The 15,647-nt window shown below is 40.6% G+C and overlaps 1 protein-coding gene across 1 annotated transcript; it reads right to left on the minus strand.

Annotated features, from left to right (window-relative positions):
• Positions 1 to 507: 507 nt before the first annotated feature.
• Positions 508 to 4,101, minus strand: LOC106577908 (IGF-like family receptor 1). Its single transcript, XM_014156349.2, has 7 exons — positions 3,910 to 4,101; positions 3,592 to 3,784; positions 3,414 to 3,453; positions 3,037 to 3,145; positions 2,767 to 2,868; positions 2,480 to 2,605; positions 508 to 1,659 (listed from the first exon to the last, which is right to left on the minus strand). The coding sequence occupies exons 1-7, from the start codon at positions 4,010 to 4,012 to the stop codon at positions 1,337 to 1,339; spliced, it is 996 nt and encodes a 331-aa protein (XP_014011824.2). The 5' UTR covers positions 4,013 to 4,101; the 3' UTR covers positions 508 to 1,336.
• Positions 4,102 to 15,647: the final 11,546 nt, after the last annotated feature.

A 15,647-nucleotide genomic window follows, 5' to 3' on the forward strand; every position in this document is an offset into this window, starting at 1 on the left:
AGACATTGTTCTAAAGCACGTATTTTTGAATTGTTTTTGATTGTATTTCTTTGTTCTGGTAGAATTTTCATGGAGAAAGTACAGCAGGCCTTAGTATTGGCCGGACTTAAAAACAGGAGAATATCAAACATGCGAGTCCACGCTATTCTTCGCATTTGCGTGCTACAGATAATATTCTAAAGGAAATGAGCACTGTCCTTTTGGAATTTATTACCCAGTAAGGAAAAGCTTAAGCCCACCAGCCTGCGCGACCAATCAGTGAGATGGAGCCTGTATTCCCATGTGTCAATCATCTAACACCCTTAGAGTTTGCCAATAACAAGATGAATCTGTTTTTCAGGGTTACGGCTATCCTTAACCATGCTTCCTTTTCCGCTTAAAACCAGATGTGGGAACACCGCTCAGAGCAGAAAGCCCACTCCACTCCCCAACCTCTTGCCAGGATTCTACCTCAGTTGTTCTGACAGAAAGAATACTAATGCAAAAAAGAGGATGATGACAATATAATAAGAGTAACTTGGTTTTAATGTCCTGCAGAGCTGGCATGTGTGTTCGATGAAACATGCAAAGCACTAGTTGGAAACCTGAAGTTACCATGACGATCTCTCCCAGAAAACTGTATGTTCTATATGTAAGGGTTATTAAGTATAACAAAAGTGTAAAAGACATAAAACAAGAAAATGTGTGAACTTGTCTTCACCTTGTAAAAATAAACCCTGAGTTAGTAAATAATTGTATACATAGTTCTAAACCCATTTAATTTTTCTATGCAATTTTATTTGCCAAAAATCAGACTTGGTCATTCGAAAAGAGAATTAAACAACAAATAAATGCTGATATGTCATTTATATAACATGCAATGTATAAATAAAGCAATATAATTGGTTGGTGATAAAATCCTGGTGATAATACATTTGACATAAGATGATAATGATTAGTTAGCAATGATTGTGTAAGGGCAAGGTTGGGAATTTGGCCTGGACACCGGGTTAAACATCCTTGCTTTAAGTGATAAGTGCCATGTTATCGAAGATAAATATCTGATTTGAACCTTAATGCAAAGGAGCAGTGTTCCCAATCACTGCCTTGGGACTTCGGTGTCCCCCAGGAAAACATGCCTTCTACTGGCCCTCCGGTTATAATGTTCTAGAAGGCATTTCTGTCAAAAAACGCATTTTGATTTAAAAAAATGGCCTCTCCTGTGAAGTCGTGACTTGCGACATACGCCTAGTTTCCCGAAACTAGTCACATATCTGTGAGTTGGCAGGAGGTAGAGACTCGCAGTTGTATCTGGATGGAGAAATCTTTTCCGGACCCAACACGGAACACACCCAGACTAGAACACCTTAAGCAAGCTGAGCTTGGTGAGCACCGCCACTGCGTCGTTCCGGTCCATCTCTCTCAGCAACCTGGCCAGGTGTCCTACAGTCCACTCTGGGTGCTTGGTGGTGACCCCCTCCAGCACGGCCCTCAAGGGGCTCTTGCTCTCCCTCAGGGAGTAGGTGTAGGTAATCCAGGTGGCGGGGAATGAGCAGCGAGATGCTAGGTGGCTGGTGTTCTTCACCCCAGGCCTCTCCGGGTCCAGCAGGATCACAAGCTCCTCTAGAACATCCAGGTTGTCCAGAACCGTCTGCAGTGGTGCAGACTGGAGGTCAGGACCTGGTGAGACGAGGGGAAATATCACTAAAGGTGAGTGACGTGTCTGTAATGCTGACTTGTGTCAATCCAGAGCCAAATACGTAAATCAAGTATTAATGGGTCGTTCCACGAAATGAGTCCCTTTTGGGTAGTGTAACTGTGTGGTGAAAAGCCTGATTTCACCTCATTTTAACATTCTGTCATGAAGAGCATATGGTCAACTTAATCAAAAACACGATTTCCCATCTCAAGAGGTTAAATAAAATAATGACTATATTAAGTGCCAAATAAAGTAACAGGGTTGACTAACATGGTTGATGATTTTTGACAGGGTGAATGGAAGCTTGTGTGCAACCGGGAGGGGCAAATGAATGTAAATTGTTGGGTAACAGGCTTGACGTGTTCTGCTTGACCCACTCAGTTTTCCACCACAAAACACCAGAAAATTGACAGTAGAACCAGCTCACCTGCTTTTACACTATGATTTGACTATTAGATGTTCAATGTTTCTTTTGAAACAATTATTTAAAAAGGAACAGTTAAACGTCTTTTCAGTCTTCATTGAATTATCCGTGTGGTCTACATTAAAGGGCACTTCATTTAATATAACAGGCTTTTAAAATTAAATATGGGGCACAATTTCTACTTAAAATATAAAAGATACACAAAAGGGACCCATTTCGTTGAACCAGCCAAATGTCATTGGAGATTTGTGCTGAAATTCAAGTTGCGCGCTAAAGCCTTTTTGCAACTTATGGAAGAGTAGTGATGTAGAGGTACTAGTAATACCAATGAATAACAGACTGGTAGTAGGTCTTAGTAATAGCACTTGATAACTCACTCAAAATGTCCTCTAGGCTCCTGGTCTCTGACTGTAGCAGAGCAACATCTTCATTGACAGCTGCTGTTGTCTTACTGCTCCGTGACCATTGGTGGGTATTTTGCTTATCTGTGTCAAACCACAACCCTTCAAACATAGGACAGGAAATAAGTGCTTTTTACACAGAGTAAGGTAAGTGGAAGAGTTAAAGCGGTTTTAAGCAAACGTGTCAAACCAGTTGGTCTGCGTTAATTAAGCATGACAGTTTGACATGTTTTAATCTCCCTAGTGCTCATCACCCTGCTCACCTCTGAAGCAAAAAGCTCTTGATCTTCTCCTTCTCTTCTTAATATAGATGAATAAGAGAAATGCAAGTGCAGAGAAAACCAAGATGACAGTAAGCACTATCCCTGAAAGAACACAGGAGTGTGACAATGAGCAGTTAGACATGTTCAGCAGTATCCTAACAAAGCAGTTTAGTCATCTTTTTGAATGGTGAAGGACTGGTATTATCAAACTCAGTACCTTTTAAATGACTTCTGAAATGGCTCATATTTGGGGCTTGGGTTGGAACTTACATGCAGTTGCAGAATAATCATGTAATCCTGGATCAATGTGTATGGCTGTGGTGGGACTTGATGTTGACACTTGGACCCTTAACGTTGTTGACCGTTGAGTCTGTTGAGTCTGAAATTGATGTGAAGTCAACATATTAACTTTGTCATTCCTAATGTAATACATTAATTTTCTTTGCTCATTGCCCTATTGGGAAGACATTGACCAAAATTGAAAACATTTGTGAATAAATTGCCTCCCTAGGGCACTGGTGTTGATGTTGTTAGAGTCCACAAATTAATAACAGCCATGATACATTTGAGAGTGGTCTTCAAAGTCTACAACACAACGCTGTTAGTTAAATAGCATCATCAGCTTCATCATCATAGGTGAAACTCACCGTGGTACTCAGGGCTCCTTTCCAACACCGTGTCTGGTCCCTAGACATGGGGTTTACAGTTAAACATTTTACTCAAACAACCAAGCACCCATAGTTTCAGCACCAGATTGAAAACAAACGGCCATCCTTTCTTTTCCTGTCTAGATTTGAAGCTATCTCAGAAAGAATTTGCGCTCACCTCGCTACGCAGCATTGCGTGTCTGTCGTTGTGTTGCATTCCGACAGCTTTAGATTATTTGGAGCGCAGCGAAGACAGGGATGGCATTTCACGAAGCTCCCGTTATTGAAACTCTGGGCGGCACACGGTCGATACGGTGCTTCCGATCTTCCCCCATCATCATGCCTGCCACAGTTTGGACTAAATTCGTACCCTGGTCAAAAATGTATCATTGTTTGTAGACTACAAGTGTCCGCTGTGCACAGAAAAACATCAAAACGTAGCAACATCGAAACTTCATTTCAAATAAAGATTATCTTTGCAGCATGTCGAGCTCACCTGGTCGGATCGGATTATGTTTATGACACGGCACACATGTATTACTCAACTCATCCCAAAATGTATCCAAGTCATCAGAGCAATTATGAGAATAGTGGCTCATTTCGTTCAGAGAAGACGTAAGGAATAGACTAGGCTTTGTTAGAGCAAGCGAAACGGCAACTCTCTGTCTCGGTAATTCAGTGTTGCCAACGCCTCAGTAAGGAAAGTAGCTATTGGCTGTCCTAAAAGTTGCAAGAAGTCGCTAAATGACGTCATCGCCTAATTTCCATAATTGGCCATGTGCATGTAATTGTAATGGAGCAGTAGGAGAGAGGAATAACATCTTGGGAGAGACAAAAAGTGAGTAAAAGACACCCTAAATATGTTTAGAACTGCAAATGAACTTTCTTCTGTCGATTCTTGTTTTTTATGTCACAATTCCAATCCACCTCCTTTATCCGGGCTTGGGACCGGCAAAAGTCACCCAAAAGAGACACTCTGACGGAGTTACTTAGTTTATTTAAATTTTTTGATATATATATATATATATTTGTTTTGTTTTTTAGTTTAGGTTTTTACATTTACATCAGCCCGCTTCCCGCATGCGCAATTAATTTGCTGTTTGGACGCGGAGGGGTGAACATCTCCTGCTCTGACTGCAGCTGGGAGGGACTGCTGCGCGAGGACTGTGAGTGCTTTGGGACAGGGTTGGGGCCCACGGCAGCACCCGTTGCTCGTTGAGAAGAGTAAGAACGATACGGGCTTTCATGTCAGAGTCTCCAATAGTCTCCAATAACACCAGAAAAAGTTGCTAGATTTGTCGCTAGTCGCTTTTTTGAAAATGTGTCGCTAGAGGGTTCTGAATACTCGCTAAATACAGCGACAAAGTCGCTAAGTTGGCAACACTGCTCAGTATGTTTCGACTTTATATCGGATTCTGTCTGGACCGAAAGTGTATGGCATGTCATCCTATTTCTGTCCAGACAGCATCAGATAGACCTACATGGGCTACATATAGAGGGCGGTGTTTCTCTCGGATTCTTTCAATTTTATTCACATCAAGGGCTTTATTGGCATGGGAAACATGTTAACATTGCCAAAGCAAGTGAAGTAGATAATAAACAAGAGAAGTTCCAAAAGAATAAAGACATTTCAAATGTCACATTGTGTCTATATACAGTGTGCTAACAATGTGCAAATAGTTAAAGTACAAAAGGGAAAATAAATAAACATAAATATGGGTTGTATTTACGATGGTGTTTGTTCTTCACTGGTTTCCCTTTTCTTGTGGCAACAGGTCACAAATCTTGCTGCTGTGATGGCACACTGTGGTATTTCACCCAATAGATATGGGAGTTTATCAAAATCGGGTTTGTTTTCGAATTCTTTGTGGGTCATTGTAATCTGAGGGAAAGATGTGTCTCTAATATGGTCATACATTTGGCAGGAGGTTAGGAAGTGCAGCTCAGTTTCCACCTCATTTTGTGGGCAGTGTGCACATAGCCTGTTTTCTGTTGAGAGCCAGGTCTCTCTCAATAGCAAGGCCATGCTCACTGAGTCTGTACATTGTCAAAGCTTTCCTTATGTTTGGGTCAGTCACAATGTTCAGATATTCTAGCACTGTGTACTCTCTGTTTAGGGCCAAATAGCGTTCTAGTTTGCTCAGTTTTTTTTATTCTTTCCAATGTGTCAAGTAATTATCTTTTAGTTTTTTCATGATTTGGTTGTGTCTAATTGTGTTGCTGTCCTGGGGGTCTGTGGGGTCTGTTTGTGTTTGTGCTTTCTCTGGTGATATCGTTTCAGCACAAAGGAAGCGATGAAGTGAGAGGGCTCACTCTCACCAAAATCTGTCCAGAATAAGCCCAATTAGTTTCTATGGGAATAATATGCAGACCTAAACTTGTCGCCTGCCTTCCTGCCTTTGGAACAAAGACTCCCATTTTAAGGGCGGAGACATGAACATCTCATCATTATATACAGATCTCTGGTTTCAGCACCTTGCAAATTGTAAAGGAAAGTTGGTGGGTGAAAAGTGCACTGTTAGGATGCTGGATTGCCCTAAAGTAAATTGATGTTGCGCCAAAATTATATAATTACTCCTGTCTAAATAAAATAATTCAAATACTTCACCAGAGAGCATGATATTGCCACGGTGGATCATTTGTTTATTTTTTATCTATGGATTGCTTCAAATCACAAGTGTGTTTGGGAAGCCCCAATTTGGGTAGTGCATGTGTGGCAGTAGGTCTAGCTGATTGAGTTGCAGCTGTCAGTGAAAAGCGACTAAAACGTGTGAACATAATGTGCCTTGAGTATAATTTAAAATGTTGCATCAAGAAGAAGGGGAGGGGTGTGTGGTGAGTCTCTCTCCAGAATTTGTATTTATTTTTACCTTTATTTAACTAGGCAAGTCAGTTAAGAACAAATTCTTATGTTCAATGACAGCCTAGGAACAGTGGGTGAAATGCCTTGCTCAGGGGCAGAACAACAGATTTGTACCTTGTCAGCTTGGGGATTTGATCTTGCAACCTTTCAGTTACTAGTCCAACGCTCTAACCACTAGGCTACGCTGCCGCATTCATGTGTAGGAAAGTGCCTATTTGGCAATGTCTTATTTCTTATTGTCTTAACTCACCAGGTACACCACAAATGCGGTGCATTCGGAAAGTATTCAGACCCCTTGACTTTTTCCACATTTTGTTTCATTACAGCCTTATTCTAAAATGGATTGAATCATTTTCCCCCCTCATCAATCTACACAAAATACCCATAATGAAAAAGCAAAAACAGGTTTTTAGAATTTTTTGCAGGTCCCATGAAAAAATGTGTCCCCGTTTGGAAATCAAAGGCCCGTCCAACTGATTCGTTTTGCTGCCGGCCCTGGAAAAGGGTAGGAGGGTTGGATTGTGGGAGGTGGCTACATGCTAGAAGATAGAGCTCAACTACATTAGGCCTCTGCTTATTTATTAGATATGAGATACATACACAAGCAGCCCAATTCTGATCTTTTGCTCAATTATGGGCAAAAGAGCTGAGCCAATTAAGACCAATTAATAAAAAATAAAAAAAAACAGAATTGGGCTGCCTGTGTAAATGCAGTCTAAGTTATTTGTTCATCTTATTCATTAGTTAAAGGCAGTGGAGGATCCTCTGCCTCTAATGAAGGTCTCTTCAGTGAATTTCATAAAAATAAAAAAAGTGAAGCATTTAAAAGTTAAACTTTTTAGATAAAACTATACAAAATATATTCAAATGTCACTAAGTAATTGATTAAAACACACGTTTTTTCAATGAAGGTCTACAGTAGCCTCAACAGCACTCTCTGGTGTAGCACCATGGTGTAGCCAGGGGAAATCTAGTTTCCATCCTTCTCTGGGCACATTGACTTCAATACAAAACCTAGTAGGCTTGTGGGTCTCACAGCGTTCCATAGACTTACACAGTAATTATGACAACTTCCGGAGGACATCATCCAACCTAGCAGAGCTCTTGCAGCATGAACTGACATGTTGTCCACCCAATCAAAGGATCAGAGAATGAATCTAGTACTGAAAGCATAAGCTATAGCCAGCTAGCACTGCAGTGCATAAAATGTTGTGAGTAGTTGACTCAAAAAGAGAAAAACAATAGTATAACAGTTTTTAACAAATTAATTTATTCCTAAATTAAGGAGAAGCGAGAGGGAGAGAGAGCTATATTTTGTTATATTTTTTAAACTTTCACCTTCACTTAACTAGCAAATGCAGCTAGCTAGTTTAGCCTACTCAAACATCTGACTCAAACAGAGAGGGATGCTAGGTTAGCTAGCTGGCAATGGCTATCAAACACTGGAACTCTTCCAAGTCGAAGTAAGCTTTTGGTTTTATTAATTTATTGCCACCGGGGCCCGCCGATGTAGGTGCTTACTGTACACTGCACTGCATGTTTGTAGCATGTTTACTAACGCATTAGTTCTAGTAGCTATGTTAACTATGATGTTAATATGGTGACAACGATGTAGGCTGTGTGTAGCGGTTAAAATATCTTAGGGATAGGCGTCCCGTCAACGGGACAGTTGTAAATCATGCAGCGCCGTGTGTCACGATCGCAGATTTTAGAGAAACAACAAATGTCGGTACATATAAGTGTCTTATACCGGCTGAAAGCTTAAATTATTGTTAATATATCTACACTGTCCAATTTACAGTAGCTATTACTGCAAAAACATGGCATGCTATTGTTTGAGGAGAGCTCCTAACAACAAAACACTTTTTTCACCGCGATAGGTTTGATAAATTCACATCTGAAGATGAAATGTGTACTTACATTCTGAAATCTTGCTCTGATTTATCATCCCAAGGGTCCCAGAGATATCATGAAGTGTCATTTTCTTAGATAAAATCATTTTTCATATCCTAAAAATGTCCAAATAGCATGCATGATCGACTTTGCATTTCCATTCGTTCAACTTGCAAAGAAAGGAATCTGTGAAAAGCTAAGCCTAAACGTTGTTTCAACCAGTCAAATTATGTTCATATTTATTCCTCAGAGATCCTAGAACGTAACCAGACTTCACTATATCATTAGGAGTGTAGTATATCCTATAAGACACCAAATTTGGTCAGAGAGCGACGCCTTAATGGCGCGCCAATGACACGGGTGGTCTTACATTTACATTTTAGTCATTTAGCAGACACTCTTATCAAGAGCAACTTACAGTAGTGAATGCATACATTTCATTTCATGCATTTTTATTTTATTATAATTCTTTTGTACTGGCCCCCCGTGGGAATCAAACCCACAACCTTGGCGTTGCACACACCATGCTGGCATTGCAAACACCATGCTCTACCAACTGAGCCACAGGGAAGACCTTCACTTGATTGACTGTAACTTTGTCAAATAAGCACCAATCGGGGTCAAACAAAGCTAGCTACAGTTGAAGTTGGAAGTTTACATACACCTTAGCCAAATAAGTTTAAACTCAGCTTTTCACAACTCCTGACATTTAATCCTAGTAAAAATTCCCTGTCTTAGGGCAGTTAGGATCCCCACTTTATTTTAAGATTGTGAAATGTCAGAATAATAGTAGAGAGAATGATTTATTTCTTTCATCACATTCCCTGTGGGTCAGAAGTTTACATACACTCAATTAGTATTTGGTAGCATTGCCTTAAACAATTTAAACTTGGGTCAAACGATTCGGGTAGCCTATCACATGTTTCCCACAATAAGTTGGGTGAATTTTGGCCCATTCCTCCTGACAGAGCTGGTGTAACTGAATCAGGTTTGTATGCCTCCTTGCTCGCACACGCTTTTTCAGTTCTGCCCACACATTTTCTATAGGATTGAGGTCACGGCTTTGTGATGGCCACTCCTGTTATGACTTCTGCCGAAGTCGATGCCTCTCCTTGTTCGGGCGGTGCTCGGTGGTCGACGTCACCGGTCTTCTAGCCATCATTGATCCATTTTTCATTTTCCATTGGTTTTGTCTTGTCTTCCTACACACCTGGTTCCAATCCCATTCATGACATGTGTATTTAACCCTCTGTTTCCCCTCATGTCCTTGTCAGAGATTGTTTTGTTTGTATGCTCGTGTATTATGGATTGGTGCGCGACGGATTCTTGTACCCACTTTTATTTATTATGTACTTTTTTTGTTTTTTTTTGTTTTGTTGAACGCTATTAAACTACTCCATTTATACCAAGTTCGATTCTCCTGCACCTGACTTCCCTGCCACCTACACACACGACATTACAACTCCAATACCTTGACTTTGTTGTCCTTAAAGCCATTTTGCCACAACTTTGGAAGTATGCTTGGGGTCATTGTCCATTTGGAAGACCCATTTGCGACCAAGCTTTAACTTCCTGACTGATGTCTTGAGATGTTGCTTCAATAGATCCACATAATTTTCCCCCCTCATGATGCCATCTATTTTGTGAAGTGCACCAGTCCCTCCTGCAGCAAAGCACCCCCACAACATGATGCTGCCACCCCCGTGCTTTATGGTTGGGATGGTGTTCTTCTGCTTGCAAGCATCACCCTTTTCCCTCCAAACATAACGATGGTCATTATGGCCAAACAGTTCTATTTTTGTTTCATCAGACCAGACGACATTTCTCCAAAAAGTACGATCTTTGTCCCCATGTGCAGTTGCAAACCGTAGTCTGGCTTTTTTATGGCGGTTTTGGAGCAGTGGCATCTTCCTTGCTGAGCTGCCTTTCAGGTTATGTCGATATAGGACTCATTTTACTGTGGATATAGATACTTTTGTACACGTTTCCTCCAGCATCTTCACAAGGTCCTTTGCTGTTGTTCTGGGATTGATTTGCACTTTTCGCACCAAAGTACGTTCATCTCTAGGAGACAGAACGCGTCTCCTTCCTGAGCGGTATGACAGCTGCGTGGTCCCATGGTGTGTATACTTGCGTACTATTGTTTGTGCAGATGAACGTGGTATCTTCAGGCATTTGGAAATTGCTCCTAAGGATGAAACAGACTTATGGAGGTCTACAATTTTTTTTCTGATGTCTTTGCTGATTTCTTTTGATTTTCCCATGATTTCAAGCAAAGAGGCACTGAGTTTGAAAGTAGGCCTTGAAATACATCCACAGGTACACCTCCAATTGACTCACATGATGTCAATTGGCCTATCAGAAGCTTCTAAAGCCATGACATCATTTTCTGGAATTTTCCAAGCTGTTTAAAGGCACAGTCAACTTAGTGTATGTAAACTTCTGACCCACTGGAATTGTGATACAGTGATTGATTATAAGTGAAATAATATGTCTGTAAACAGTTGTTGGAAAAAATTACTTGTGTCATGCACAAATAGATGTCCTAGCCGACTTGCCAAAACTATAGTTAGTTAACAAGAAATTTGTGAAGTGGTTGAAAAACAAGTTTTAATGTCTCCAACCTAAGTGTATGTAAACTTCCGACTTCAACTGTATATAGCCAATGAGCTGGGAGGAGTATGCTGTAACCCCGTATCTGTCGCACAATGTTTCTGCTAACCTTGTGCGACAGCTAGCCTTTTCCTTTTGGGTAAAAATTGCAAGAATATGGAGAGTTATGAAGTTATGAAACCTGGGTGTTTTACAAATGTTGAACTTACAATATGGCTACTAATACTGGAAAAGCTAAATCAAAGTCCAAGTATACAGATTTGACAATATTCTTGCAGAAAAATGTAATGTAAATGTGTCCTTCACGATTTGCCCAAATGTTGCTGGGTGACTTCACACTAAATGTCATGTAGCTTGCTCATACTTCAAGTTATCAGTCTGAATCTTTGCACATACACTGCTGCCCTCTTGTGGACACCATCGGAATGACAACCATAGAGATGGCTAGATTTGGGACCTTTCTCTTGCATTTCAAATATGGTAGTAGATTATTTTTTTTAAACGGTTGTTTTTTTCTTTGTATTTTCTTCTACCAGATCTATTGTGTTAAATTCTCCTACATTCAATTCACATTTCCACAAACGTTAAAGTGTTTCCTTTCAATGGTACCAAAAATATGCATATCCTTGCTTCAGAGCCTGAGCTACAGGCAGTTAGATTTGGGTATGTCATTTTAGGTGAAAATTTTAAAAAGGGGGCTATCCCTAAGAAGTTTTAATAGTTATGTTATGAAGTTTTGGCTTGGAAAGTTTTTTTTACCAGGTCAGAGAAAGCTGATGGTGTTGTACACTGAAGTCCATAAGCGAAGGGAAGAAGGTGAGAGGAGGAGAGCGCCTAGATGCAAGAAGGAATTATACAACAAAGAGATCATGCTGTTTGTATGTGGCTGCTATGAAAGTGAACTGTATTTGCGTGTGACCAGGGGTGTATAAATTCCACCGATTCTGTTGAAAAACACTTCTTAAACGGAAGCAAACAGAACGAAATTGGGATAAACATACCTGAATTTGTCCAATAGAAACTCTTGTTTGCAACTGTTGGACTAATGATTACACCCTAGATCAGCTAGATACAGGCAATAGTGTGCAAAGCAGTATTGAATGTGTTAATGTCTGTCACCTTGATTACTCAGATTTCTTTTGACCTATACACCTACTGTATGTTGTAAACTTTCATTCATAGGCTAGGTTGTATCAACCTCATTATGGGTATGGAAAATATTTGAGTATCATGCACTAGCCTTAACCTATCGCTGTTACATTGAACTGGGTGAATGGAATATGAATGACAGTTATCCAATATGCTGTAATAAAAATAAGGCCATGTTCATAATTTATTTATTTTTTTATGTATAAACGTCACAGACTGCCACTGTTTAAAAGCCAAATATGTGTAACCAGACTAAAAGGATAGTATAAGCAAGTATGTCTGCCTCGACAGACAGACAGACGCATTGACCGATGGTCAATTCCTGGACTGTAGGGATGGAGTGTAGACCGACCTGGCTACCTTTACCTTGTGTTTGGAGTATCAACATTTTACTAGGCAAATTCGTATATAAATGTATTTTTTAACAGATTACATTACATTTTTTTTTCAAATTTTGTAATGTATTCCCAAATGTTGTTTGTGTTTCCTTGTGCTGAAGGAGTTAAATAATCTTTGAAAGAACAACCTCATAAATCCCCCCCAGTGAGGTATTTCGTGTCACCAAATAAAGACAAGATGCTTTCCAGGTGGACTCCATTGTTTTTCCATGTGTTTTTATGTGCACTGGTTTAGAGAAGATAAGTCGGAGCATGGACACAAAGGTGCGGACACGACAGCATGGCTGTGGGTTCAAATCCTGCATTCACCTCATATGTGCGTTAACAGTAAGTTGGTCTCTGGATAGAGCAACAGGCCCTGTTTGAGTGGACAGGTTTAGATCCACAGTCTCTCCCCCACCCTACTCTGTCTTTATCTGTCTACTAAATCCCTCTACTGCTGTAAACACTGTTCCCAGGACAACTCCAGACTGTATATCTGATCTCAGCAGTGTGTAGAGGAAATGCTAACAGAGTGGTTCTGTTGCACATGGTTTTATATGGTTATTGATTGGTGGGTTGCTGCCAGTTAGACTAGGGAGTAGTCTAGTCTAACTCTCTCTTTCTCTCTTTCTTTCTCTCTCTTGGAGGACCTGAGCCCTAGGACCATGCCTCACGACTACCTGGCTTGATGACTCCTTGCTGTCCCCAGTTCACCTGGCCGTGCTGCTGCTCCAGTTCCAACTGTTCTGCCTGCAGCTATGGAACCCTGACCTGTTCACCGGACGTGCTACCTGTCCCAGACCTGCTGTCCCAGACCTGCTGGAACCCTGACCAGTTCACCGGACATGCTACCTGTCCCAGACCTGCTGTGTTCAACTCTCTAGAGACAGCAGGAGCGGTAGAGATACTCTCAAAGATCGGCTATGAAAAAGCCAACTGACACTTACTCTTGTGTTACTGACTTGTTGCGCCCTCGACAACTACTATAATTATTATTATTTGACCATGCTGGTCATTTATGAACATTTGAACATCTTGGCCATGTGCTGTTATAATCTCCACCCGGCACAGCCAGAAGAGGACTGGCCACCTCTCATAGCCTGGTTCCTCTCTAGGTTTCTTCCTAGGTTTTGGCCTTTCTAGGGAGTTTTTCCTAGCCACTGTGCTTCTACACCTGCATTGCTTGCTGTTTGGGGTTTTAGGCTGGGTTTCTGTACAGCACTTTGAGATATCAGCTGATGTAAGAAGGGCTATATAAATACATTTGATTTGATTTAGGTACATGTTTGTAGGAAAGTACTTTATGTGATGTCCCTGACTATGCAAGTGGCAGTGACACAACTATGCAAGTGGCAGTGACACAACAAGATTTGTAAATTATTCAGGCAGGTTTTATTTTAGGTTGAAGCCTTCCAAAGAGAGTCTCTGGATCAGAAAATGCCCAAATGCAACCTCTAAAGAAAATGGAGACATTTGGCATAACTGCAGACAACAGAGATATGGGTGTCTTTCCCTTTTAATTATGGCATGTTTTGCCATATGTTAACTGTGACTGATGTGTTGAGTGAGCACTGTTGGAGTACTGTACTTAACACAGTGTTGAAGTGACCAGGGGCCTCATTTATAAACATTGCATATGCACAAAATATGCCCCAAAATAGTGCGACAGTTTTCACTCAAAAGTTGGCATTTATAAAAACTCAACTTGATGGGAGAATGTGCTTATCTTCCCGCAAACTTTAGACCATGTGTAAGCACAGTTTCTAGTGGTTGAAGTATTGCATTGCAAGAAGCCAAATGCAATAGCCTAGCCTTGTGAAATGGGGAAAATATGATGACGCTCTTATTCCTAAAAAGAACATGTATCTAAATACGCTATAATAACAAGATGAAATCATTTGCCGTTCGTGAGAACAGCGAAAATGTATGTATTTTATCTTTCCATTCTAAAATAATTAGAAATTGGCATCTATTACCTATTATTTGATTTCCATGATGTTGCAGAATAAATTCCTCAAATGCTCTGCCTGTGGTGGTTTTATACTCCTGAAAACCCTATAAGCCTACAACAAGTAAGGATAGGCTTAATCTCTTATTTAATTGTATTCACTTCACAGTAGTAAATAGATAAGCTAGTTAAAGTATTTTGCTCTATGCGATCCATTCCGAAGCACAGTTTAATAGTAGAACAGAGGTTCACCTTTTCCATTGCCATTTGTAGGCTACGTCTGTAATTTATCATTTCTCGAGTAGACAATATTTAATTTATAAACATAATACATTTATCATATTATGATATGTATTGTGTATTATTTATTCTGCAATTGTTATGATAACCATTGTATAATAAATTCCTCGCCGTTTATCGCCATGATGAGTAAATATTCCCGAAGTAACCATACAACAACTTACCATGCGTATCTCATTTAATTGGGCCTATTATATGGGCAATTATAATTTCAGGTTTTTGCTCTATGCATCGGAAGGGGAGCGCGGTTTATAACATACAGTAGAATTTAAGGAGCAGTGGTATCAAAGAGACTGGTTATTATGAACAACCTTAAGTAACAGATGCAGGTTTTGGCTCATAGTGCCCTCTTGTGGCAGAATAGGGTAATTGGTAAAATGTAGTTCAAATTATGTATAACTTTATTAAGATCAGTTGCAATTCATTGCCTTGGAGGGCTATGCAGCAGAAAGTATTCAGTAGCTTGTTTTCTAAAATTTCCAGATGCAATGACTGGACTGACTGTATTCCTCTCCCAGGTATGATGTGCCAAGCGAATATCTCCTACATAGACTTTAGTTTATCTACTTCACTTTCTTTGGCAATGTTAACATATGTTTTCCATGCCAATAAAGGCCTTAAATTGAAATGTAATTGATAGAATGAGGGGCTCGATGTGAGCCATGCATGACCCTGGAGAAGGGCTCCTTCCGGGTGGACCTGCGTCGGTTCCACTCCACCCCACTGCAGCGCCCGCGAGACCAAGCAGTTTAACGTCCTGGTGGAGTGTACGCTCTTCGCACCCTCCAAGGCCAGCGACGACTCGGAGAACTGTGTTGACTGGGCGGAGAGAGACAGAGAAGAGGGAAAGGGAGAAGGAGAAGCGGCCGTCGCACCGTGGGGGTTTCACTATAGACAACATCCAAGAGGAACGGGTGAAGTGAACGAGTGTGATGGGAGCCAGGATCAGATCACTACTCTGTGATATCAGGTGCTCTCAGGTTTCCACATTAACTGATTATAATCGCCTAAAATATTTTAATTAAAAATAATAAGCAACTGTAATTTTAAATGTAGAACATTCGTTTATTTAAGACTGACCGTTGCGT

Source organism: Salmo salar, chromosome 02 (genome assembly GCF_965601325.2).
Source record: "Salmo salar chromosome 02, fSalSal1, whole genome shotgun sequence".
Taxonomy (NCBI): Eukaryota; Metazoa; Chordata; class Actinopteri; order Salmoniformes; family Salmonidae; genus Salmo; species Salmo salar.

Excerpts from the sequence above, each read along its gene's own strand:
- LOC106577908 (XM_014156349.2), bottom strand. The coding sequence starts at position 4,012 with ATGAGCCACTATTCTCATAATTGCTCTGATGACTTGGATACATTTTGG. Across the intron at positions 3,454-3,591 it reads ACGCAATGCTGCGTAGCGAG|GGACCAGACACGGTGTTGGA; the intron begins GTGAGCGCAAAT and ends CCCCATGTCTAG. Across the intron at positions 2,869-3,036 it reads TGATTATTCTGCAACTGCAT|GGATAGTGCTTACTGTCATC; the intron begins GTAAGTTCCAAC and ends GTGTTCTTTCAG.